The sequence below is a fragment of the Carcharodon carcharias genome, chromosome 28 (genome assembly GCF_017639515.1).
Source record: "Carcharodon carcharias isolate sCarCar2 chromosome 28, sCarCar2.pri, whole genome shotgun sequence".
NCBI classification, from domain to species: Eukaryota; Metazoa; Chordata; class Chondrichthyes; order Lamniformes; family Lamnidae; genus Carcharodon; species Carcharodon carcharias.
Window position 1 is genome coordinate 21,999,059 of NC_054494.1, and position 26,600 is coordinate 22,025,658.

The 26,600-nt window shown below is 41.3% G+C and overlaps 1 protein-coding gene across 3 annotated transcripts in view; it reads right to left on the reverse strand.

Moving 5' to 3' along the window:
* The window catches only part of LOC121270828 (adenosine kinase-like), a 227,159-nt gene that overhangs the window by 160,341 nt on the left and 40,218 nt on the right, over positions 1–26,600 (reverse strand). For all 3 annotated transcript variants that reach the window (XM_041176305.1, XM_041176304.1, XM_041176306.1), the window contains exon 3: positions 25,320–25,373. In XM_041176305.1, the coding sequence (XP_041032239.1) occupies positions 25,320–25,373 (54 nt within the window). The remainder of the gene's footprint in view (positions 1–25,319; positions 25,374–26,600) is intronic.

A 26,600-nucleotide genomic window follows, 5' to 3' on the forward strand; every position in this document is an offset into this window, starting at 1 on the left:
AAACCAAGCGAATAGATATGATAGTAGACGATAACACAGCAGATTGCAATGATAAAAAAGAAGACTGCAAGAGAACATTAATCAGGGATACCTCTGATATACAACTATAGAATCAAAGAGAACCTCAGAAGGAGACCATTCAGCCCATCATGTTCATACCAGCCAATGGACAGCTAGCCAGCCAAAACCAACTTTCTAATTCTTGTCTATGGCCTTACAGCATTTGAAGTGCACATTCAAGTACTCTTTCAATGCAATGAGTGTTTCTGTTTCATCTCAGGTAGAAGGTGCTGGACCCTCACCACCCACTGGGTGAAAAACATTTCTCTCCAACTCTCTTCCAATCCTTTAAATCTATGCTTCCTGGTTACTGACCTCTTGAAGATACCCTTCCTTTCTCTTCCAAGGTAACAGATCCTTCCTATCCACTCTAGGCTTCTCATAATTTTATACACTTCAGTTAAGCCTCCCCTCAGCCTTCTTTGTTCAAAAGAAACCAACCCCAGACTTTATTTGGAGTATATTAGTTATGAGGAAAGAAATATAGATATATAATGGATTTTGGCAAATAAAGTCAGAAACAAGAAAAATATCAATGGTGAGCACAGCTAAGGAAAAATCAAAAAATTAAAGTGAGAATTTCTTCCACGCTGGCATACTAGAGAGAAAGGTAAATTAGGTTGCATATTTATTTAATTTAACATATCCAAACTAGCACAGAAGTGGAAGGAGAAACAACAGATGCCACATCCTCCCTAAAGAGCCAAAAACCACCAGCTCCACTCCTCCCCACAAGTGCTCCCATAACAAAGACTCTTTGCATTAGTGATTGAAGGCCTAATCCTCTAGATGCCTCCAGGCAAATCCATACATCCCCCCAATCCTGTTCTCCACACCACACCCCTTGCCACCCACAACAATCAACTACAAGCCTCTTCACTGTACCCTACTCCAGTCCCACCATCTCCTGACTCTGGTTTTGTGCCTCATCATTGGCAACTATATCTTTAGCCACCCAAGTCCCACACTCTGCAATTGTGTCTCTAAACACCCTCCCTCCACACCTCTTGCCTCCTTTAAGACTCACCTAAAAAAAAATTTGGTCAACCAGTTGATCATTCCTCCTAAAATCTCCTTATTGGCACAACACCCATTTTATTTTCCTTACATCCCATGAAGCACAAAAGGCAATAAACAACTGAAAGCTGTTTAAATGAAGCTATGTCACAATACATACAGAAGAGAGAGGTGGCAGATAAAATGAAACTTACAAAAAGACAAATAATAAAAGAATGAGAAAAAGTTGAGCATTATTTACAAACATATGTGCTACAGTGAGACATAGAAGACATACACAAAGATAAATAGACAGAGTGACGGGAAAAAGTGACAAACAGTGAAAAGAAAAGTCACAACTGAAATTTAGGAGAAAAAAAGCAAAAAAACTGCGGATTCTGGAAATCCAAAACAAAAACAAAAATAAAAATACCTGGAAAAACTCAGCAGGTCTGACAGCATCTGCGGATAGGAATACAGTTAAAGTTTCGAGTCCGTATGACTCTTCAACAGAATTTAGGAGGCTTGATCCAAATTAACTGGTGGATAAAACAGGCCAGCAATGAGATATTTACCTATAATCTGAATAAGATGCATCTTAAATGCATTCTGACTGGAGGCAAAAAAAATACATATAAAGGTTGGGTTGCAGTGATACATTAGAAGAAAAACAAGGTCTGGAAAGAGCTTTCTTGTATAAATATACATATCAACGTTGATTTTTTAAAATGAAACAATCCAGTTGCTTTGTTGTACCAGCAGATTTTATTTCAATTTATACTTTCATAAAATTGTAAAAATCAGATTTTGTTTATGATTACTACTTTACTTCAATATGAACAATGTGTGCCTATATATTTTGCTGTTTACAATAATTATATGGTTACCAAGCTGCTTGTGATTCCTACAAAGTAATGGGATGTTTTTACGCTTTGGCAAGAGCTGAAACATTAAATGTGTCCATATAACCACAGGAAAAGTATAAAGTATTTTCCATTGATTTAAGATGCATTGTCTTAAAGATACATACTGCCCTACAATAAACGCAAGCACTTCAATTACTCAATGGCAATAATACATTTACAGCTATACCCAAGTGTTTACTTCATCTTTCCAAGTAAAGCAACATTGGATAGGCATTAAAAACAAGAAATGCTGGAAATACTCAGCAAATCAGGCAGCATTTCAGGAGAGAAACAGCTAATATTTCAGGTCGATTTTCATCAGAGCCCGGGTTGTTTTTTATTTCATCATTTTTTTCCCCAGCATTTGTAGTATTTTGCTTTTGTAGGCGATAGGCATTTGTTTATCAACCAGGTGTGTTGGAGGTCATGCTTTCTCATATATTTTCAATAACTTGATAAGTTTTGGCACTTTTGATATATATTTGTTGGAGTCCTCGGACCTAAAATTTCAGTCTTTGCCAGGAAAAGTATATATTTTCATAAAATTAGCACAGGCATGATTTTCAATCTGAAATAAAGATTGAAAAACAGAAGAAAGACAAATCAGCCTAAGTATAAGGTGAGGTTGGAGACTTGGAACAGATTTCTAAAGGTGACATTTATAATTACAGAATTCACAAAACCTTTGCTGTAAATATTCAATTACCCAATGTCATTTTACTTGGTGTTTCAATGGTTTTTTTTTTAAACTATACACTATTGTGTATTAGAAGGATCACAGCAACCAGCTGGTGCTCATCCATGTCAAAACTGTTTTCAGAACAAGGTTTTCTATGCTAAAAGTAAGACATTGCTCTTTAATTCCTTTATTTGACTGCAGGCTATGACTATGTATAGGAAACAGTATCCAAGATTGCAAAACATTGGAATGTTTTCATTTAGTAGATAACAAGAATTTAAATTTTCCATTATTAGCAGTAGCATTGATAATACTATGTTTAAATAACCAATTGGCCAAAGAAAAGCAGAACTACATGTTTGCTACTGTGTACTTTCCATTTTCCACAAGGACATCCTTACAGAACGTAACGAAACATCAATGCACACCTGTTAACTGACCAGCTTTTCCCTAGGGGGCGCTCCATAGAAAGTGTGTCTGGTTTTCCTGCTAATTTATTGAGATGGAGAGATGTGGCTAATTGAATTAGAGGACATATTTTCTAATATAACCTTTCAAAATTTACAGTACAATGTCAGCTCATTAATCTTACATTTATTTTAAAAATATGCATACAGTTCAGTTAGACAGCAGCTACTTGCATAATTACAGGGGAAAATCAGCTTCTTGTGTATGACTGGACTAAAAATGAATTTAAATTATCCAAATTTACAACTTGGCAGTCGATTATAATTTATTCTTACAAAATAAATGGCTTTTGAAAATGTAGATTGAGTAACATACTAATGTTCACACCTCAGAGGTGTAATAATGACTCTGAGTTGTTCCCTCAAACAGTCCCGATCTCTGCAAGGGCAAAATGACCTGAATCAAGGTGGATGACTTTCAAACAAAGCAAATAATTCCATTCATCACTCATCTGACATTATTTTGGCCACTATGGAGCTAAAGGCAGCCAGCCAAATTCTCTTGGACTCCAATTATACACAAGTAGAGTCCAAGTCATCTCACAGTCTTCTACATTAATTGCAGGTGACCATTTGTGCACAGAATAAACATGAGAACAAGGAAACACAGTCATCTGATTTACTAACTGCACCAACTGAAAACAGCCCACCCACAATGTCTAAGAAGCATCCAACTGTGGAGTTTGGTGCCGGGGATTATCGTTGCATGCTTGTTCTTCTAGAACACAAGACTGAATGAAGATCTAAAATGCAATACCCAATCTATCATTCTCTGTAGAGAGCACACACTCAAGAATGACTTAACAGCTGGATGAAACCAAAGGAGCAAGAAACAAGGCAAAAGGTTCACCTCGTTTTCACAACAGACATGCCAAAGTAGAACTTGTGGAGTTGGTTTCTCTCGCTAGTTCTGACAGTTTGAATTACTTATACCTATAGAGCTCCTTAAAGTAGTAAAGTGTCCCAAGGCACTTCACAGGAGCATTATGATGACACCGTGCCACATAAGGAGATATTAGGTCAGATGACCAAAAGCTTAGACAAAGAAGGAATGTCTTAAAGGAAAAATGCGAGGTAGAGAGGCAGAGAGGTGTAGGGAGGGAATTCCAAAGCTTGGAGACTAGACAACTGGAGGCACAGCCACCAATGGTGGACTGATTAAAACTGGGGATGCACAAGAGGCCAGAATAGTTGAGTGCAGTTATCTCGGAAGGTTGTGATGCTGAAGGAGATTAAAGTAACAAGGAGGGCAAGGCCATGGAGGGATTTGAAAACAAGGATCGGAATTTTAAGATCAAGACGTAGCTTGACTGGGAGCCAATCTTGACCACCAAGCACAGGGGTGATAGGTGAATGGGATTTGGGTGTTAGGAAGCAGGGAGCAGGGTTTTAGATGATCTTAAGTTTACAGAGATTAGAACGTGGAAGATCAGCCAGCAGTGCATTTCAATAGTCAAGTCTAGAGGAAACAAAGACAGCAGCAGATGAACTGAGACAGGGACAAAGTCAGGTGGTCTTAGTGATGGCACAAATAGGTGGTCGGAAGTTCATAGTGTCAAACATGAAACCAAAAAAAAAACTGCAAATAATCTGGTTTAGCCTCAGACAGTTGCCAGGGAGAGGGACAATATCGGTAGCTAGAGAACAGAGTTTGGCGCAGGGACTGAAAATAATGGCTTCAATATTTCCAATGTTTAATTGGAGGAAATTTCTGCTGATCCAATACTGGATGTCTGATAGGCAGTCTAATAATTTAGAAACATTGAAGGAGTCGAGAGAAGTGAAGAAGAGCTAGCTGTCATCAGCGTACATGTGAAAACTAATACTGTGCTCTTAGGCACTGTTGCCAAGGAGCAGCATGTAGATGGGCAATAGGAGAGAGAGTCAAGTATAGATCCTTGAGGGACAGCAGAGGTAATGGTGCAGGAGGAGGAAGAGAAGGCAATTCAAATGAAACTCTGGCAACTATCAGATAAATGAAAATGGAACCAGGCAACAGCAGTTCCACCCAGTGGTTGAGAGTTGAACAGTTTTGGAGAAGGATGGTGGGGTGAACCGCATCAAACTAAAGACAGATCGAAAAGGACGAGGGGGGATAGCTTAGCTTTATCAGAGTCACATAGGATTGAATCTATCCAATGAAGTCCAACAAATTAGATGAGAATAGAAATTAAGACGCAGAAACCTTTATAATTACAGTATAGCCTTCGGTCTCGTAAGATGATGGTTTGCGCCGCGAATGTCAACTCCGTGCTAAACACCACTGGTGTGGCTCAGAAGCTCCATTCCAGCTTGGCAGTCTCTGCCACATAGCTGCAGTGGACAAGAAGGTGCACAATTTGCAGGCCTTTGATTTCTCCGGGCCCTCTTCTCGGCCAAAACAAAAACAGAATTACCTGGAAAAACTCAGCAGGTTTGGCAGCATCGGCGGAGAAGAGTTGACGTTTCAAGTCCTCATGACCCTTTGACAGAACTTGAGTTCGAGTCCAAGAAAGAGTTGAAATATAAGCTGGTTCCCCAAACCAGCCTTGATTGATCTCACGAAGACATTTGACCACGTGAGCACAGGCAGTCTACTTAAGCTGCTGGAGAAAACTGGTTGTCCAGCGAAACTCTTTCCATGACAACATGATGGATAAAGTCAGCTATTATGGGGCTACATCGGAATCCTTTGAGATCTCCAGAGGGGTTAAATACTCTTTGGCATGTTCTTCTCTTTGCTGCTGTCATATGCCTTCAGGTCATCAGAGGGTCTTTACTTACATACCAGAACTGATGGAAAGCTGTTCTCCTTACAAATATACAACGCATTACGAATGGCCATCAAGAGTCAAAACTTGGTACCAGCAGGAGTTAGATCTCCTGAGTTGGGATAATCTGATGGTCTGACATAACATTCCTTCACAGGATATTCAACATTGTTAGTCTCGATGGATTTTCCATCCAAATATTGTTACACTCATCAGCTGAGCACAGAAACTGGAAAAAGGAGGAATAAAGCATGATACAGAAGGTCCTAAAATAGAAAATGTTGGAAATACACAGTAAGTGTACTACACAGTGTCTGCAAGTCAACAAAAAAAAGACTAACATCTTGGGCACAAGCCCCACATCCCACTGCTAGAACTGTAGTCTGACAGGACTTATCCCCAAGATATGTCAATTTGCCTCCCCTCCCACTAATGGTGGCACACTCACCCAAATCACTCACAGCTGTAAAGAAGGGGACTATGTTCAAGCCAAATGGCTACTGGTACAAATGCAAGGTTTGATAAGATTGTTATGTTTTGATACTGTGTCTTTAATCTGGGGTAAAATGGAGGGATGAAGGGGTATTCTGAATTCTGCCGACAAGAAGCCTGGGTAGCCTGGATATTAAAGATTAAAGGGGGGCCCAGGTTGTATTACGGGGAACAAGGTACAGGGTATTCATGCCTGAAAACAATGGGAGAAGCATCTGTGTTAACAGTGAATAAACTCTTAGAATCCAAAGACCCAGGAAGGTGCTAGGAATGTCAGATTTCGTAAAGGTTATATTTTAAACTATATATTTAATTTCAAGATTAGGACTGCGACTAGGTCAAAGGTAAAAAAACTGAAAAATGGGTGAGCTGTGCAAGGGACCGAAGTGGCCAGGCATGGGAGTGTGCAAGGGTGGAGGAGGGGGGAAACATGGCCCTCCCAAGGTGTGGAGACTTTTAAAATGTTTGCTTTGAAATGTCACTTTTTGGTGCATTATTTCAGCAGTATTTGAAGAAATAACCTGGCAATTCTGAAGACAAAAATAACTCTGAAATTAATCACACAATATGTATAACATTACCATTTATTGGAAATGATGAACCAAAAAGTCTCTCTCCCTCACTGACTCCGCAGTCTCTCTCTCTCTCTTTCCTCGCTGCTGCCCGCAGTCTCTCTCTCTCTCTTTCCTCGCTGCTGCCCGCAGTCTCTCTCTCTCTCTTTCCTCGCTGCTGCCCGCAGTCTCTCTCTCTCTCTTTCCTCGCTGCTGCCCGCAGTCTCTCTCTCTCTCTTTCCTCGCTGCTGCCCGCAGTCTCTCTCTCTCTCTTTCCTCGCTGCTGCCCGCAGTCTCTCTCTCTCTCTTTCCTCGCTGCTGCCCGCAGTCTCTCTCTCTCTCTTTCCTCGCTGCTGCCCGCAGTCTCTCTCTCTCTCTTTCCTCGCTGCTGCCCGCAGTCTCTCTCTCTCTCTTTCCTCGCTGCTGCCCGCAGTCTCTCTCTCTCTCTTTCCTCGCTGCTGCCCGCAGTCTCTCTCTCTCTCTTTCCTCGCTGCTGCCCGCAGTCTCTCTCTCTCTCTTTCCTCGCTGGTGCCCGCAGTCTCTCTCTCTCTCTTTCCTCGCTGCTGCCCGCAGTCTCTCTCTCTCTCTCTTTCCTCGCTGCTGCCCGCAGTCTCTCTCTCTCTCTTTCCTCGCTGCTGCCCGCAGTCTCTCTCTCTCTCTTTCCTCGCTGCTGCCCGCAGTCTCTCACTCTCTTTCATCGCTGCTGCCCGCAGTCTCTCTCTCTCTTTCCTCGCTGCTGCCCGCAGTCTCTCTCTCTCTTTCCTCGCTGCTGCCCGCAGTCTCTCTCTCTCTTTCCTCGCTGCTGCCCGCAGTCTCTCTCTCTCTTTCCTCGCTGCTGCCCGCAGTCTCTCTCTCTCTTTCCTCGCTGCTGCCCGCAGTCTCTCTCTCTCTCTTTCCTCGCTGCTGCCCGCAGTCTCTCTCTCTCTTTCCTCGCTGCTGCCCGCAGTCTCTCTCTCTCTTTCCTCGCTGCTGCCCGCAGTCTCTCTCTCTTTCCTCGCTGCTGCCCGCAGTCTCTCTCTCTCTTTCCTCGCTGCTGCCCGCAGTCTCTCTCTTTCCTCGCTGCTGCCCGCAGTCTCTCTTTCCTCGCTGGTGCCCGCAGTCTCTCTCTTTCCTCGCTGGTGCCCGCAGTCTCTCTCTTTCCTCGCTGGTGCCCGCAGTCTCTCTCTTTCCTCGCTGGTGCCCGCAGTCTCTCTCTCTCTTTCCTCGCTGCTGCTCGCAGTCTCTCTCTCTCTCTTTCCTCGCTGGTGCCCGCAGTCTCTCTCTTTCCTCGCTGGTGCCCGCAGTCTCTCTCTTTCCTCGCTGGTGCCCGCAGTCTCTCTCTCTCTTTCCTCGCTGGTGCCCGCAGTCTCTCTCTCTCTTTCCTCGCTGCTGCCCGCAGTCTCTCTCTCTCTTTCCTCGCTGCTGCTCGCAGTCTCTCTCTCTCTCTTTCCTCGCTGCTGCTCGCAGTCTCTCTCTCTCTCTTTCCTCGCTGGTGCCCGCAGTCTCTCTCTCTCTCTTTCCTCGCTGGTGCCCGCAGTCTCTCTCATTCCTCGCTGGTGCCCGCAGTCTCTCTCATTCCTCGCTGGTGCCCGCAGTCTCTCTCTTTCCTCGCTGGTGCCCGCAGTCTCTCTCTTTCCTCGCTGGTGCCCGCAGTCTCTCTCTTTCCTCGCTGGTGCCCGCAGTCTCTCTCTTTCCTCGCTGGTGCCCGCAGTCTCTCTCTTTCCTCGCTGGTGCCCGCAGTCTCTCTCTTTCCTCGCTGGTGCCCGCAGTCTCTCTCTTTCCTCGCTGGTGCCCGCAGTCTCTCTCTTTCCTCGCTGGTGCCCGCAGTCTCTCTCTTTCCTCGCTGGTGCCCGCAGTCTCTCTCTTTCCTCGCTGGTGCCCGCAGTCTCTCTCTTTCCTCGCTGGTGCCCGCAGTCTCTCTCTTTCCTCGCTGGTGCCCGCAGTCTCTCTCTTTCCTCGCTGGTGCCCGCAGTCTCTCTCTTTCCTCGCTGGTGCCCGCAGTCTCTCTCTTTCCTCGCTGGTGCCCGCAGTCTCTCTCTTTCCTCGCTGGTGCCCGCAGTCTCTCTCTTTCCTCGCTGGTGCCCGCAGTCTCTCTCTTTCCTCGCTGGTGCCCGCAGTCTCTCTCTTTCCTCGCTGGTGCCCGCAGTCTCTCTCTTTCCTCGCTGGTGCCCGCAGTCTCTCTCTTTCCTCGCTGGTGCCCGCAGTCTCTCTCTTTCCTCGCTGGTGCCCGCAGTCTCTCTCTTTCCTCGCTGGTGCCCGCAGTCTCTCTCTCTCCTCGCTGGTGCCCGCAGTCTCTCTCTCTCCTCGCTGGTGCCCGCAGTCTCTCTCTCTCCTCGCTGGTGCCCGCAGTCTATCTCTCTCCTCGCTGGTGTCCGCAGTCTTTCTCCCCCTCACTGACCACCGCAGTCTCTCACCCCCACAACTTGCTGACCCCTGTAGCCTCTCTGTCCCTCAATGACTTCTGCAGTTGGTCATCACTGCCGCTCCAATGCTCAGGCTAATGCGCTGTCTCTCACTTTCCTGCTGCTCCTCCAGTCACAGGCTGTTTTTTTCTTGCACGCCCACTACTAACAAGCACAACAGCGTCTTGCTGGTGTGCTTATTAGCAGCAAGTGCAGGAGTGAAACAGCCTGCAATTGAAGGAGCAGCGGGAGAATCGGTGATGGTGCATTAGCCTATGCACCGGAGAATTGCGCCGTTGTAGAAACAGAAAAACAAAACTGAAATCTGGTAGAAGCCAGGAAAATCACATCCCTGAAAGATAGAATGGAGTTGGCAGTCTACATGGCAGCTAATTATCATTCCTATCTTGATACAAGGGCTATGTGATTCATGTTGCCATGGAGAAGGACTTTGTGAGGAGAAGAGTCCATAGGAAGCACTATAGTGGGGGGAAGAAGGAGAGGGAGAGAAAGATGGAGGCAAGTCTCTATGGTCCAGCATGGAAAAATGTGAGTGGGAGCTTGCACATAGACTGAAGAGACCAAGTTCATGAGGATTTAAATGAGACTGAAAGATTCACCTAGCTTTGGCTAGAGGGGAGAATCTTAGACAGTTTGGGGATCAGAAATTATCCAGCTGGAAAATAAAAAGGGAAGCAAGCCATCAGGAGCTAAGAATCACTGACTGGCTCCAGGAGAATAGAGTGTCTACTTAAGGGACAGAGGATAGAATAACCATGCAGAAGGGGTCTTGGTCATGTTAAAGCATTATTAAGGGAATTTTTCTGTAGTTTAGAGTATAAACGGCCTAGGAAATAGTGTTTAGTCAATCTTGCTTTTAGCTTTGTTGGAAGTCTTAAAACTTGAAATATTGTTGTACAATTCATTTAAGCTGGTTATTGGGAATTCGAGTTTCTTATTTAAAGTTATTGGTGTCTCTAGCGATTGTAACACTCTGGAGAAAGATGAGATACCATTCCTAAGGTTTGCAATGAACAGTGTAGAAGGCCAAGGACAAAATAAGTCAGGGTGGCAATAGGAGGGTTAAATGGCAAACCATAGCGGGGTTGGAAGTGATACTTGCTGACACAACAAAGGCGGCTGGCGAATCAGTCACTTAAGTGGCATTTGGTTTCTCAAATATAGGTGAGATTGCATTGAGATGCAGTACACAAGAAAAACAGCATACAAGCTGGGAAGAAGTAAATGGAAATAGCTATCTTACAATTGTATAGGAGCAAGTATTTCATCTGCTGCATTTGCACAGCAAAGGAAGCTGGAAGTGGGGTGATGGAAGAGAGAACAAGAGTGCCCTGGGGGGATGAATCTCATGTGAAAGTGACTGAAGATGATGGGGTTTTGTTGCTGCCTGGCGGCAGGAAAGGCAAGTTAACATCTCAGGTATAGACCATTTGACAGAAATCATTCTGGGAGAGGACTGTATCCTTTATTTTTCTTGAGACTGGTAGACTGACTTGCCAAGTTTTTTTGTACCCTCTTTATTATCTGCAAATTCTGTTGTTTCATTAATGAGTTTCCATCACCCAACTGAGGGTATATTTTAGAATCATCCAACAGTTTCTGTTAAGAAATTTAGTAATCCTTGCTCTCTGATATACTATCTTGCTTTTTCATATCTTTAATACTCTGTTTTTCCAATGCCATCAAAATACTTATCTGATCTGCTGTGTACTTGCAGCACCACTACTTTTTTGAAATTTGCAGCATTTTATTTTCCATTGTCTTCACATGTACTTTGTGCCTACTAGATGATGCATTCAGTACATACTTTCCAATAGAGGGACAGAAGTAAAAACACTTCTGACCTACAGTTTAAAAATTAGTCCGCATTTTAACTAAAATTGTAATTCATAATTCAACCAAAAGGTGGCAGGACTAGTTCACCAGTTCCTGGAATTCACATTCAAAGTGAACATTTTCAAATAGTAAATAAGAAAAATATGTAACAGTGAGGCCTGTGCTTGTGTCCCTTTCTCCTTCACAGTTATGCTTTCTCTTAGAAATATTAACTTTGTTGCTGCTCTCTTCCCAGTTCTCTCTTGAACTCCCTAATCTCCATGCTACAACCTCTTTCAGTTTATGTCCTTAGTTCTATCTCTGCCCCACTTCTCTTTCTCTCACCACTACTCAACTTCTTTTTCTGACCCTATAAACTGCACTCTGGCTTCCCAAAACACCGGAAACAGAAAGGGGGTGGGGATGGGGGAGGGAGCTCACGACCTAAAGTTGTCGAATTCAATATTCAGTCCGGAAGGCTGTAAGGTGCCTAGTCGGAAGATGAGGTGTTGTTCCTCCAGTTTGCGTTGGGCTTCACTGGAACAATGCAGCAAGCCAAGGACAGACGTGTGGGCAAGAGAGCAGGATGGAGTGTTAAAATGGCAAGCGATAGGGATCCCCACCCCCTTTCTGTTTCCCCCTTCCTTTTTTTTCCAATAAATTATAAAGATTTTCCTTTTCCCACCTATTTTCATTATTAAAAAAATAAACCCTCACTAGAGCTATACCTTGAGTGCCCTACCATCCATTCTTAATTAGCACATTCGTTTAGATAATATCACCAACTTTAACACCTATGTGTTCTATTGTACTATTGTCGTTGACATCTTTTGATGATCTGCTTCTATCACTGCTTGTTTGTCCCTACAACCACACCCCCCCCACCTCTCTCTCTCTCTCTCTCTATCTCTCCGCCCCCCACACACACACCTTAAACCAGCTTATATTTCAACTCTTTCTTGGACTCGAACTCAAGTTCTGTCGAAGGGTCATGAGGACTCGACACGTCAGCTCTTTTCTTCTCCGCCGATGCTGCCAGACCTGCTGAGTTTTTCCAGGTAATTCTGTTTTTGCAAAAATTTACTACTTGATTTAAAGCAATGAATACAGTTATGTATCTACAATCATTATGAGCATGGCATGTGACAAGTGCAAACAGAAATTCAACGTGTTTCTGTACGACTGTACCATAACTGCTCACATCTCTTTCATGCTGCTACTCCAATCTCAAACACCAATACACAACAGCCATTTTCTTCTGCAAGCAGAAGTAATGGGAGTTTCAAACAGATTTGGAGCATATTGACAGCCACTAAGTTACTGTAATGGTTGTGGTGTAACTGTATAGTTCATTCATTCATTTATTCATGTGTGCTCTGCCTGATGTCAGGTCCTTGGCTCGTTATCTGATGTTTCATCCCGAGCCGTTTTCTTCGCAGTTTTTGGTCAGTGGTGATTTGCCATTGCTTTCCACTCTTGGGGGTAGAGCAAGGAGGCAGTCACAGGTCTATCTCAGTTGGAACGGGAATTGAACCCTCATTTTTAGCTTTATTCTGAACCACACGCTAGCTAACCTGGCCTCAGAACTTTATAGTTAACACTATCAATGTTTTTTTTCACAATGTGAGACATTTTGAGTTACAAAAAGGACATTTAGAGATATTTAGAAGAGAAAGAATGGTTACGGCTTAGCGGTTACAGGATTGCGACCTCAACATGGGGTTTGAAAATGTTGCAAGCCGCAGGAACAGAACTCAAGTAGTTTATAAAAGCAAAATACTGAGGATGCTGGAAATCTAGAACAAAAACACCTGGAAAAACTCAGCAGGTCTGACAGCATCGGCGGAGAGGAATACAGTTGACATTTCGAGTCCGTATGACCCTTCATCAGAACTAAGACATATAGAAATGAGATGAAATATAAGCTGCTATAAGGGGGTGGGATAGGAGAGCACGATAGAGTGCCAGTGATAGGTGGAGGCCAAGAAGAGATTGCCAAAGATGTCATAGACAAAAGGACAAAGGGGTGTTGACGGTGGTGATATTATCTAAAGATGTGCTAATGGGGACATTAAGGGAAGCAAGCTAGTGGCTGATGGTCCTAGTGTGGGTGGGGTGGGGGGAAGGGATTGAAATGGACTAAAAGGTTGAGATGAAACAATAGATTAAAATAAATTTAAAAATAGGAGGGAAAAGAAAGAATACATAGTTGTAAAAAAATTATAAATTATTGGAAAAAGGGGGATCCCCCTTTCCGATCCTCCCTTTTCCAATAATTTATAGAGTGGCAGAGGGTGAGTGAGAGGGTAGGGTGGCAGTGGGTGGGCAAGCTGGTAGAGCAGATTTCCCTGTGTGGGCTACTGGCAGGCGAGGTTCCCTCCTTAACTGGCTGGCTGGGTTAATCAGAGGGCACCCCAAGGTGTCCCCCCTCTGCCCCAGGTTTAATTAAGCCAAAGCCAGTTAGACAGACTAGAGAGAGAAGGTAAGTGTGTAAGGTAAGAGATCAGGGGCAGGGGAGCACGTGGGGAGATAGTCAGGGGTGGACAGTTGAGGGTTCCAGTGGGGAGTCTGGGGGGTGGGGTCAGTAGTATAGTTAGCCAGGATTTAGAACTGGGTTTAATCCTTCTAACTTTTCCTGCGTAACTATTCTGCAAAGCACGTCTGACCATCCCAAGTCTCTGACTCCAACTCATTTCAAAGTTCTGCAGATGCAGGACAATTTCCTGAAAAAAGATTGCAACTTCCCAGGAAATTCCTGTGCAGTCCTTACATTTGGATCTCTAGGGGGTCCCCAGTACATCTTCTGGGGTACCTCCAGGGTACGACCATCTGAAGGCTGGAAGATCTGGGCTTCAGTGTCTCTCTATGCCCTCTGGCCCTGCTGACTATTTCCAGCCTTTTTTGTTTATATTTCTGATTTCCTGCATCCAATGCATTATGTCTAACTATTGCAATCTGGTTTACTCCATCTACAAGTTTGATTAATAATTAAAAGTGTTGCAGCATGTACTATAGCAAAATAGTTACATGAGCAGATTCACCTTCATGCAGTTAAAATTTAATCCTTTTAGTTATTCTTTATGCACTTAGAGATAAAACCAATGCATTTAATTAGTGTTGTTCCACATTCTGTTAAACATCCAAACAAAATCACGTATTGCTCCTTGCTCTTAAAAGGCACCTATTATTACCTCCGTCCAATAAAAGTGGACGGAGGTAATGCTTGCTTACAGACAAACAGGCCATCTCCAAAATTCATGGACGAATTTCAGCAAAACTTGGCACAGAGATAGGATATGGCCCAAGGAAGAACGGATTAGTTTTTGGCGAAGTCAAAGATCCGGATCCTGGAAATTTTTTCAAGCATCTGTTAACATAGGGAGATAGGGTGACTTGACATTTTTTTAAAAATGATGTTATGGGTTGTTGATTTAGAATGTTGTAGATTGTTTTAGAATGTTGTGGATTGTCTCAGTTGCTGTGGTGGAATTTGTCACAGCTGTCAAAATATGAGCCGAGTTTTCAAAGCAGGATGTTGGATGTGGATTGGCCTGAAGCCTGCTCCGTGAAATGGAAGCTCTTAATAAAAATACTTCTTTTTCAGCTTTGCAGTTACAGAGCATCAACCAAAATGCCTCAAGGAATAGCTGTGTCATTGTAATAACAGAAAATGCTGGAAAAACTCAGCTCTGGCAGCATCTGTGGAAAGAGAAACAGAGTTACCATTTCCAGTCCATATGACTTCTTCAGGGCTAAAAGAGAAGTAGAAATGTGATGGGTTTTATACTGTCTAAGAGGGTGTGGAGCAGGTGGAGCAAAATAGAAGGTCAGGGATAGGTGGGAGCTCAGGAGAGACTGGCAAAAACGTCTGGACACAAGACAAAGGGAGTGTTAATGTTTGTGTTAAAGACTAAAGAAGGTGCTGATCATGGCATAAAGGTAAGAAAGCAGAATGTGTTAACAGCAGAACAAGGGTCAGCGATCTGTGAAAGCACAACACAGAAACAAAATAACAAATGGCCCTATGAGGTGTTGAGGAAAAGGATAATAAATAAATAAATTTTTAAATGAATAAATAAATAAAAATAAATTTAAAAATTGGATTAAAAAAGGGCTAAAGATAGATGTGTGTGTTTATGGTCTGAAGTTGATGAACATCTCAACCCCTCTAATTCAAACACGAATCAATTTTTAAAAAAACCTTAATATTCCATACAGTACTAATGAAGGAGGTCACAAATTTCTATTTCCTATAGTACATAAAACTTTTTTGCAACAAAACAGCCTCAAAAGAAGGGTCACAGTAGGGCCTCCACTATTTACAATCTATACCAATAATTTGGATGAAGGGACCGAACGTATGGTAGCTAAATTTGCTAATGATGCCAAGATAGGTGGGAAAATAAGTTGTCAAGAGGGAGTAGAGAACTTGCAAAGGGATATAGACAGGTTAAATGAGTGGGCAAAAATTTGACAGATGGAGTATAATGTGTGAAAATGTGAACTTGACCGACAGGAAAAAAGCAGGATACCTATTTAAACAGAGGGAGATTGCAGAGCTTGGTGGTACAGAGACATCTGGGTATCCTGGCACATGGATCACAAAAAGTTAGTATGCAAGTACAGCAAGGCAAATTGTATGCTGGCATTTATTGCAAGAGGAATGGAATATAAAAGTAGGGAAGCTTTACTGCAGCTGTACAGTGCCTTGGTGAGATCATATCTGGAATACTGTGTACAGTTCTGGTCTCCTTATTTGAAAAAAAGATATAATTGCGTTAGCAGTTCAGAGAAGGTTCACTCGACTCATTCCTGAGATAAGGGGCTTATCTTATAAAGAAAGGTTGAACAAGTTAGGTCCATACCAATTGGAGAGGTGATCTTATAGAAACGTAACATCCTGAGGTAGTTTGATAGGGTAAATACCGGGTGGTAGGGTCGATACCGAGTGGATGTTTCCATTTATGGGAGAGGCTAGAACCAGGGGACACAAGTTAAGAATAGGAGATAAGATAATTTTTTTTCTCTCAAAGGTCATTCGCATGTGGAATTCTCTTCCCCAGAAAGCAGTGGAGGCTGGGTCATTAAATTTATTCAAGGCAGAGTTAGGTTTTTGATAGACAAGGGAGTCAAGGGTTATGCAGCGGGAGGCAGCAAAGCGGAGTTGAGACCACAACCAGGTCAGCCATGATCTCATTGAGTGGTGCAGCAGGCTCAATGGGCTAAATGGCCTACTCCTGCTCCTATGTCCTATGCCCCTATGTTTCTTCTTGATGTATATATCAACATATGTGGATGATATGTAAGCTATAACACGATGGTGCATGGCGTCATTTTGCTTGGCAAAACAGCGCAACTCTAACTTATGACTTTTGATCCAACCAAGTTAAATAGAATTTCACATTTTTGTGATTAACACAAGTTCTACATGTTAACTGTTAAAATATCCACCAAAAGAGATATTTAGATATCTAGGATACTCTTTTTAAATTAGAAATACATTTAGGTAAGTATTCACTCAAGTGCAGCAGATGCATGGGAGCACCAGCACTTGCAAGTTCCTTTCCAAGCCACATACCGCCCGGACTTGGAATTATATCGTCGTTCCTTCACTGTTGCTGGATCAAAATCTTGGAACTCCATTCCTAACAGTACTGTAGGTGGATTGCAGTGATTCAAGGCAGCAGCTCACAACCACCTTCTCAAGGACAATTAGGGATGGCAACAAATGTTGGTCTTGCTAGTGATGCTCACATCCTATAAACAAATTAATATAAAATTCTAGATACAGGGCAAAAACAGAAGTTAAAGTCAAAAGGGCTGGTTCTATCGCAAATGCTTGCAAATCTTATCATTTGGTAAGTATTTCAGGGCCAAAGATAGACACATATGGATTACTAAATAAATAAGCTAGCTACTATTCATTATATAATATGGGGCTAAAAAGGTTGCTGGGTTAAAATCAATATTGTCTAAAAACATTATCACAACCACAAGTGGGTGAGGGGGTGAAGAAGAGGGGGGGTTGAGGAGGGCCAATGTCCAGCAAGGATCTGCATTGGGACCTCAACTATTCACCATATTTCATATTTATCAATGACTTAAATGATGGGATAGAGAAACACATATCCAAATTTCTTGATGACAGAAAGATAGGTGGCATTATAAGCAGTGAAGATGGAAGTGTAACATTATAAGAAGATAGAGTAAGTGAATGGACAAAGCCGGGGCAAATTGATTTCAATACACACCAATTTAGACCTGGAAAGGATATAGCAGTATACTTTCTAAATGGGGAAAAGCTAGAAAAATTGAGGGTCCAAGATTGTTAAAATGTCATGAACAGGTATTAAAACAGAACTTAATCAAAAAGTCTAATAAAATGCTGCTCAGTATTCTAGTCCTCTAGCTGTAAAAAGTGGTAGGAATAATGTTTCCGCTATACAAAGTCCTAGTTACACCACACTTTTATTACTGTGAGCAGCTCTGGACACTATATCTTAGGAAGGGTATATTGGCCTTGGAGGGCGAGAAGCATGGGATTTACCAGTATGATGCCTGGACTCTTAGGGTTAAATTATGAGGAGAGGTTACACAAACTAGTTCTATTTCCTGGAATTTAGATGGTTAAGATATTTAGGGGAACAGAAAGGGTAAATACAGAGAAATGATTTCCACTGCTTGGCGAGTTCAAGACTCGAGCATAGTCTAAAGGCAAGAGCCAGGCTTTTCAGGAGTGAAACTAGGAATGACGGAACAGACTTGAGGGGCTAAATGGTCTACTTCTGTTCCTATTTAAGAGAGGAAATTACCCCAGTATAAATAATAGATTCCTTTTACCATAAAGATCACAAGGGATAAGATGGCCAAAGGTTATACAACAAAGACTATAATTCTGGAAGAGCAAAGATAGAAAGCAATGATACAATGTTACAGGGCATAAAGACCGCATAATTGTCCAGAAACCTAATCTAAAAGTCATAAAATCATGCAGTAATTTAATTATTTGACTGCAGGACGTAAAAAACAACTGTTTTTATATTTTTTTACTTGTCATAGACTACTACTCAATTTTCTCATTCTCATCATAACTGTGTTATTACAGCAACCATAAAAGACTCGGCCTCTCAGGCCTTGCAAGTGACTTACTGAGATAAAAATATTTTGATCGATGAATGTTAACCAGTGCAATGTTCCAGTGGCACCACTTGTACCAGTATGATACTGGCACCATTTTAGTTGTGTGTGACATTGTTACACCAGCCTTGAGTCACAGAAAAAATGACTCCACTCATTCATAATTTTCTTTTCATCTTTTTTAATCCTGTGTATCAGGTACTATTTCCCCAATAGACAAGATAAACTGTATCAGAAGCACTTTATATGATGCTATTTCAGGTTATAATCCGTTTACACAGCAAAAAAATCATTGCACGTCAAAAACACAAAGAAAACATGCTTCAGTTCAAAAATTCAGCAACTAACTTTGGCAAGGATATCAGACATTCAGTCTCATGCCAAAACAATGCTCACTGCTAAAAAAAAATTCATTTAAAAAATACAAGTGATCAGCATCGGATAGTCAGCATTGTCCAAAACAGCTAAGGGCACTGTAAATTAAAATACATCAGAAGATAAAAGGAACTAAATAGCATCTCCCATGCTAAGTCTCATGTACACTTCTTCTATTTCATAAGAAATGTTAAGCAACATTCTAACTGACTGCCAAAACATGTGCTCTGAATGTTTGTTCATTGCATATATCTGATAAATAATTCTAATGACTAGTAAAATAATCTCTAGAGGAAAATGTATTGGGGGAATGACTGCATCAAAGTTTACGCTAATATTTAACTTCAAGGTTAACCTGAAAAGCTTGTCTTGTGCTGGAGAGGCTTTAAACAATATTGAACCAATGAAAATTACACTACCAAATGAACTTGAGTCACTGTTAGATATTTTAAATTCAGGTTTTATTTAGTACGGAGACCAACTGCTGCAAATAGCTGCAGACTTACCAGAGCAAATTACAACACTGCATTTGGAACGGCCCCCATTATGTTCCACTGGCATAGGCTTAGGAGGGGATCACAGTCACTAAGTGACCTTAAGGGTTGGTTCAGTCCTTCCAAATATTTACTCTATGTTTTAGAATCAGCAATCTTGTTGTTTAGCCTTGCTGTTGGCAACCCTAAAGGAACTGTCAAAATGGAAAAATCCAGATGTCAACAGAAATGGTTTGTTCTCTGCCATTGCTAATCCAGTTTTCTTGATGTTAGAACAGTAAACTAAGCCCAGTCTAACACGAATATAAAGAGAGATAAAATATTTGCATACATATTAGCCTCCTCACACTGCATTGCAAGAGTCAGAACACATGAAAACACAGGCTGGAAAAGATCCACTGGTCTATCAAGGCTGTCCTGTGCACATGATGCCTAGAGCATTATGGCTAAGCACTACTTATGAAACAGGAGAAAAGGGCCAGAAAGCAGAATTCAGGTTACAAAGGCATGTCAGAGATTAGGAGAGATATGTCATGATCATAAACAAAGGATTGAGAAGAGTCCAAAGTTTAAGAGTTGGCCTGAGGTCCTGTGGTGAGACAGGATGGCATGTGCTTAGGGTGTCCATGATTCAGTGCCCTGGTTCGAGATGCACTGGTGAAGGTTATCCAGTGGAATAGAAGAGTTAAGGAGGAGCAGTGCATCATGCAGCAGAGGATTCAGAAAAGGTAATACGTGCACCAGCAGATCCAGTATATCAGCTGAGGAGCGAGGAGTGGTGGCGTTAAAACTGGAGGACCAATTGCAGTGATGTCTGGCAATCCAGGTGAAACCTGAAAGGCAAATTATTGAGCTCAGAGAAGATGATAGAGAGCTTTCAATGAACAGGTGTAGGGAGGTAAGCAGCACACAAGAGGGGGAGCAGCATCAGGAGCTTGAAGAGCTGGTCCAACTTAGTTTAGTGAAGGGTGATGGAGGAGTTTTGAGGGACAAGTAAAGTCTTTGGCAAAGGGAAGGAAGCGATTAGCTGCAGAGGTCATTCAGAAATATAGCAGCAAAATTCAGAGCAGATCGGCAACCAGCAGGAATGGCTAGGAGCTAATTTTACATAGAATGAAAAGTCCAGTGGAGCAGCAGGTCAGGTAGTGAGGCAGCCTTGGCGAAACCGCAGACAGTGGAAACCAGTGGCAATGGTGGAAGTTGTAGTAAAGTCCAGGAGCCAGAGACTTGGAATTCAACCCAAAAGTAAATAGATATGTATCCAGGGATTGCAATAGAGTAAAGTTAAGAAGCCTGTAAAGCACAGAAGTCCAATCCCGAAGCTCAATAGCAGATGCGGGATGGGGACTGTAAGCAGGAACAGGTTACATTAAACTTAAGACAATTTGAATGCCAGAGCGGAGTCATGACATAACCAAAGCATACAATGTGATTCAGTAGAGGAATGTGAGTAGGGCCCCAGTCACTGAACACAAACAGGTAGGTGAATGGACAGTGAGTTCTGTATTCGAGTTTAAATTGTAGTTTAAGCAAAAATGCACCTAATCTGGAATAGTACAGCAAAGGAAGTGGCCATCAAGTTTGGGCCGGCTTCTTTCGAAGAGCAATCCAGATAGAGCCACACCCCTTCTATTTCCCCATATCTCTTCCTCCCTGGAGTATTTATCCAATTCCCTTTGAAGACTACCATTGCATTTGTTTCCACTTCCCTAACACTGCAATCTAACCACTCATGCTGAAAAAAAGGTTTTCCTCATGTAATCTTTGGTTCTTTTGACAATCACTTAAAATTTGTGCCCTCTGGTGACTCATCAGCCATTGGAAACAGTTTCTCTTTAATTACTCTACTCAAACACTTCATGGATTTTTTAAAAAACTCTATCAAATCTCCTTTTAGCCTCGTCAGAAGTAGAACAGCCCCAGCTTCTCCAGTCTATCCATGGAGCTGTAATCACTCATCCCTGGAACCATTCTCGTAAACCACTTCTATAACTGGCCAAACACTTCCTGAAGTATGGTGCATAGAAGCGGGCACAATAGTCCTACTATTAACAGCAGGGAATATTAAGCAGAGAGGTAGAGAAGAGTAGGGAGAAACCAGTAAAATATGTAAATGGAGGTGCAAAGCAGAAGGACTCAGTTGGGAAGTTGCCAGGCTGGGAACCTTCTCTATCCCAGTACAGTGTACAACATGTGATTCATAATCTCACTACAGCAAATTGTGAAACTGACTTAAATAAATCTAGTCCTTTATGGAAAAGCACCAGAAAATTTAAAAAAAGGACTTGAAAGTTGCCAGGCTGTCATAAAAATCCAACAGGTTCACTAGGATGCTTCAGGGAAGGTAACATATCACAATGTTGTTGAGGTTTAATGCCTTCTGAAGTGACCTAGCAAGTCGCATAATTCCAAAATAACTGCTACAAGGCACCATCACCTCAAAAGGTTGCAAGTTTTAGGTCCACTTCCTCCGAACAACTGGTAGATACAGGCTTGCCAGTACCATCCACATCATGAGACCAAATTAAAAGACAGTCATTGGGTTGAGAGAAGCCGTGAAGGTAAAGCGGAGTGTCAGTGTTACCAGTAATGCTGAAAACACCAGTGTTTGTTGTAACTAAAATTTGTCAGAAGAATCATTAACACCTATCGCCATTAACACAAATGAAAAGTCTGCGAAATTTTACTGTTACTAAATTAATTCAAGCATTCCAGCTCCACTTTTTGCTGCTACAGAGAAAACAGACCTAAAAAGCTGGCTCCATGTGCTCCTAACTTAAAAGGAACAAATACATGGGGTTGATTTCTAGGCTGCAACTGCGCTTGTGTTCAAATGATGGGAACAAACTTTTTCATTCTTTCACAACAGTTTATATAGCTGTCTAAAAGTTTTAATTACATACTGCTTTGTAACCAGTTCCAGATTATATAAATAATCCATCATACACATTTATGCTTGAATGAGAAATTGAACTTTACTTTTGGAAAAGCATCTGAGCACAAGTTCATAATCATTTCCATGTGTCGCACAGTTAATGTTATAGCCAGAGAAACAGGGTAAGTAACAATTCAAGTTCAAGCAGCGATGACACCAGTGATCTGATCATAGTTAACATAAATGAAATTACTTGTGCTTATGGCCTCAGAACTTGAAGCCGAATTAGAGTCTATCTGACAAATCTGGAAAGGGGAGAGCTAGAGCTTCTGAGAAAAGTCACTCTGCTAAGAAAAAGGGAACTGACTAATGGTAAAGGGAGGGGAAGAAGTGACAATCCGCAGGTCAAGGAAAATGAGAAGAGACTGTCTCCATCAGAAATATCCAGGGCAAATTATCCTCTCTATCAAATTTGAAGCAGTGGTTTCCTGTGGGGAGGATGATGATTCTGGTCAAATGATCAAATAGATTAAAATGGTATCAAAAAATCTGAGATGACTCAGTGGGAAGGTAGATTAGCAATTTAGTTTAATTAGGCAGAGCTAGTAGAGAAAGTAGAAAAAGATGAGATAAATATACAGATTTAAAACAGTTTTGCAGAAAAGATAGCATGCAGAAGGAATTGAGGAAAATCAAGTTGACTAGTTATAAATAAATGTTGAGATTAAAGGGCGTGTTATTTTTCCTTTTTATCTAAACAGCATTAAATACAAAGGGATAAAAAAATATGTTAAATGCTCAATGAGAGAAATAAACTGAAGAAATTAGAAGCAATGATGTCACAGGAAGATTATAGAGTTCATCGCACTAACATAAACTTGCCTGCAAACTGAGCAGTTATATTATTTTTAGGAGGATCTAATAGGTAAAACAGAAAGAAGAATGGCAATATTGGTGGAGGAAATGCATGATATACACAAAAAAATTGAGGCATCAATATGAAAAGGAATTTTAAAAAGGGAGGGTTCACATAGACAGTGTATTTCACAACCTCAGAATATCCCAAAGCATTTCAGAGCCAATTAAGTACTTCCAAACTGTTGTCACGGTTTCTACTGCGAGGGAATACGGCACACAACATGCACAGCAATATTGTTACACATCCAAGATGAAAAGGGATTATTACATTAGTGGCTGCAGTGCAAGCACCCTTAACTGTGGGAGGGATATGGAAGGTGAAATCTGTAGACAGAACAGAGGGAAAGAATAGAAAACAAAACCATTGCTAAACAATATTTAAATACATTGATTGGGACAAAAAGGGAATAAATGAAGAAAAGGAAATGGAATTCAAAATTCTGTTCAGGAGGAGGGGCATTGCTGGATCCAGTTTTGTCTAACAAAATAGGGCGGGTAGATGAGCTAATATGAGTGAGCAGCACCTAGAACTAGTGCCCATAATATGCTACAGTTTAAGATCCAAATACAAAAGCACAGGGGGCAGATCTTAAGAGAGAGTGAAGAAGAAATTGGTACATAGAATTGAATTTTTACAAAGTAGCAGAGTGAACTTATACAATTAAAAATTAGGCTAATTCAAGTTTCAGGATGCCATGGGCAAACAACAGATTAGAAAGATAATAAAATTGTTGAGAATACATGGGGCTGACAGGCATGAATAAAATGACACAAGAGAATGAAAGAAAATAAGGAAGGGTTTGGGAAGGATGAGGAAAGGAACCAAGAAACAAAGTGAGAATTTCATCAAATACTAAAAAGTTAAAAATATTCTATAAACATACTCGTAAAATGAGAATTGTTACATTAACCTGAACCCCTGAAAGAGGTAAGTGTGTAATAGAGGATAAATAGCAATTATTGTGGATATTTATTAGGCACCTAGTTTCAATGTTTGCTGAAGTAGAAGTAGAAGCAAAGAATTTTAGGGAAGATGTAAATCTTTATGGTTAAAAGAGAGATGAGAGGTTTGGATAATAAATAAAAGGAACAAATTGCACAACTTAATTCTGCTAATGAAAGACAAAGTGTGCCTGGCAGGTACATGAAAAGGAATTTGTCCATGATAGAAAAATTATATGTTTATATGTGGACTCTGGCTGGGCCAGGCTCAACAGACCAAATGACTTTTTCTCATTTGGAATTTGATGTTCTTTTGCAAAATGAAGAACCTTACTCATTAGAAACATCCAACTACACCACAAAGGGTTGCGCTTTCAAATCCATTAAGTGGATATTTTCTTAATCTGTGTTTTCGGCAGTGACAGATTGAAAAGGTCAGCGACTATGTGTCAGTTTATGAAGATTATTTTAGTTCAAACGTTTGTTACATAGCTCAGCAAAATTTGTTTCAGTATACATTCTTGAAACCACTGTTCCATAAATGATTTATTTTGAATGTAACTACCCAAGGTTAACATAAAAACCCCTTTATCTATAACAAATATTTACCAGTGTTCTCACAGGCAACTCTCAGAAACACGAGATTCAAAGTAAATTTTCACTGATCAGGACTAACCATCAGAGCAACGACTCCACAAAATGCATATTCTATCTTTAAGTATTCTGAGAGAGGGGAACTAAGCTGCACAATTCCTTTCCCCTCATTTTCTTTAGCTCAGGAAGTGGATCCTTTCAATATTCATTTCCTACAGAAAATGCACTGTTTGTTTAAAAGAAATACCTTAAAGTATATTATTGATATAACTTATGAACACTGTCATCAAAATTATTTCTCAACAGTATGAATACAGAACCAGGACAAAAGATTCAGGGATGGCTTGACAGGGTATTTCTTCACTCAAATCTTTGGAATTCTCTACTCAGAAGGCTGTGGGTACTCGTTCAGAGTATATTCAAAGCTGAGATCAACAGGCTTTTGGACAAGAGGTATGGGATTGGGTAGGCAAGTGGATTTGAGGTCTAAGATTAGCCATTGTTACAGAATAACAGAGCAGACTCGAGAAGTCGAAGGCCTGCTTCTGCTCCTATTTCTTATATCCTTATTTTTTTGGTATCCTCTACAGTATTTTGAGGCAAATAGCAAAAGAACTACATTACAATCCCTCTCATTGCAGTGGACTGTGATTACTGTCTCTTTGGGTCACTAGCAGTGAGTTCTGTAGATCATCCTTTCAAGTGAAAAGCAGGACCACCAAGTTCTACAACTTAATCCATTCAGTATCATTTGGGGCCTATCTAAGGGCGTAACAGGACGTTGCAAATTTTGAGGAAATCCATTATTCAAGGTTCAGAAGCATTTTTCAGACTGTGTAGTTAGTTACTCAGTTAAAGTGAACTTACAGTTCTTTGTGCTTCTCATCAGCCAGGATCTGGTCATTTGTCTTCAGTCCGTACCTTTAAATCAGAGTGAAAATATCAAATGTTACTGCACAAAACGATGCATCGTTTACAGTTCTCATTTGTAAGAAACAAAAAAAGACTCTTGGTTATGATATTAAGTACTTATTGAAGGAAGAATACATTCTCCTGTCAGGAACAATTTAGTTCTTGTGATGGCCAACGTGCTTTTGGATGAAAAAGCTTATACTTTATGCTCGGTAATGGTCTTTAGGAATTCAGTTTCTCTAGATATGATTTCTGGTAAAGCACCTGGCTTCCATTAACTGATCATGTGACCAAGTTGCCTGGGTGATAAACAACAGAAAAGGGGCCAATAAGTTAATTATAGGGGTGAATAGACTGTGGGTGTGGTTCTGTTTCAAACAAGGTTTTTATTGTTTGAAGTTGAGTTTAGAACAAGCAGGGAACGTCTCTTTTAGCCGAATTCAGTTGAAATTCTGTCTGGTGGCTAAAAGAATTTAAATTCTTGTTAACTGACATACCACTGTGTTAAATTTCTGGTATAGTCAAGCTGAGAAGAAAGAAAGTTTTAGATGCAAGACTCCAAAGTTAAAGAATATTAAAACCAGGAGAGTTCCGATCCAAGGTGGCTATGCTTAAGACGCTCGTGACGCCCATGCTCAACACGAAGTTTGCAACCGCAGGACAGTTGGAGGAGATCTGAAGAGAAAAAATTGCCAAAGTATGTGGAAGGCCCAAAACCTATCAAAATAAAAGCAAAATACTGTGGATGCTGGAAATCTGAAATAAAAACAAAAAATGCTAGGTCTGGTAACATCCATGGAGAGAGAAACAGAAATTCAAGTCCAATATGACTCTTCTTCAGAACTGGAACAACCAACTAAGAAATATTAGCCCTTACATGAAACGTCAAAGCAGTACTCAGACCAAGTGGTTAATCTTCCAACTTTTGTTAAGTATCGGATTTGGGCGCAGGGCGGGCAAGTAAAACAGGTGTAGAAGAAAGTATCTGTGTTCGTTGTACTTTAATATCTTTTACGTAACTGATTATTTAAGGTAGAGGGTAGCTGTTAATGCTCATGATCTTTGATTTTGAAGTAGTAAAATTCTTCTGTTTTAAGCTGTGAATCTTGTAGCTTCATTCTTTTAGTAAATACCTGGAATTTTGGGTTCTAAAATAAAACAAAAGTCTTACCAATCTCTACTGAGATCATAACATTCTTAACTAGCAGAGTGAGATCCAAATTCTACAAATGAGAA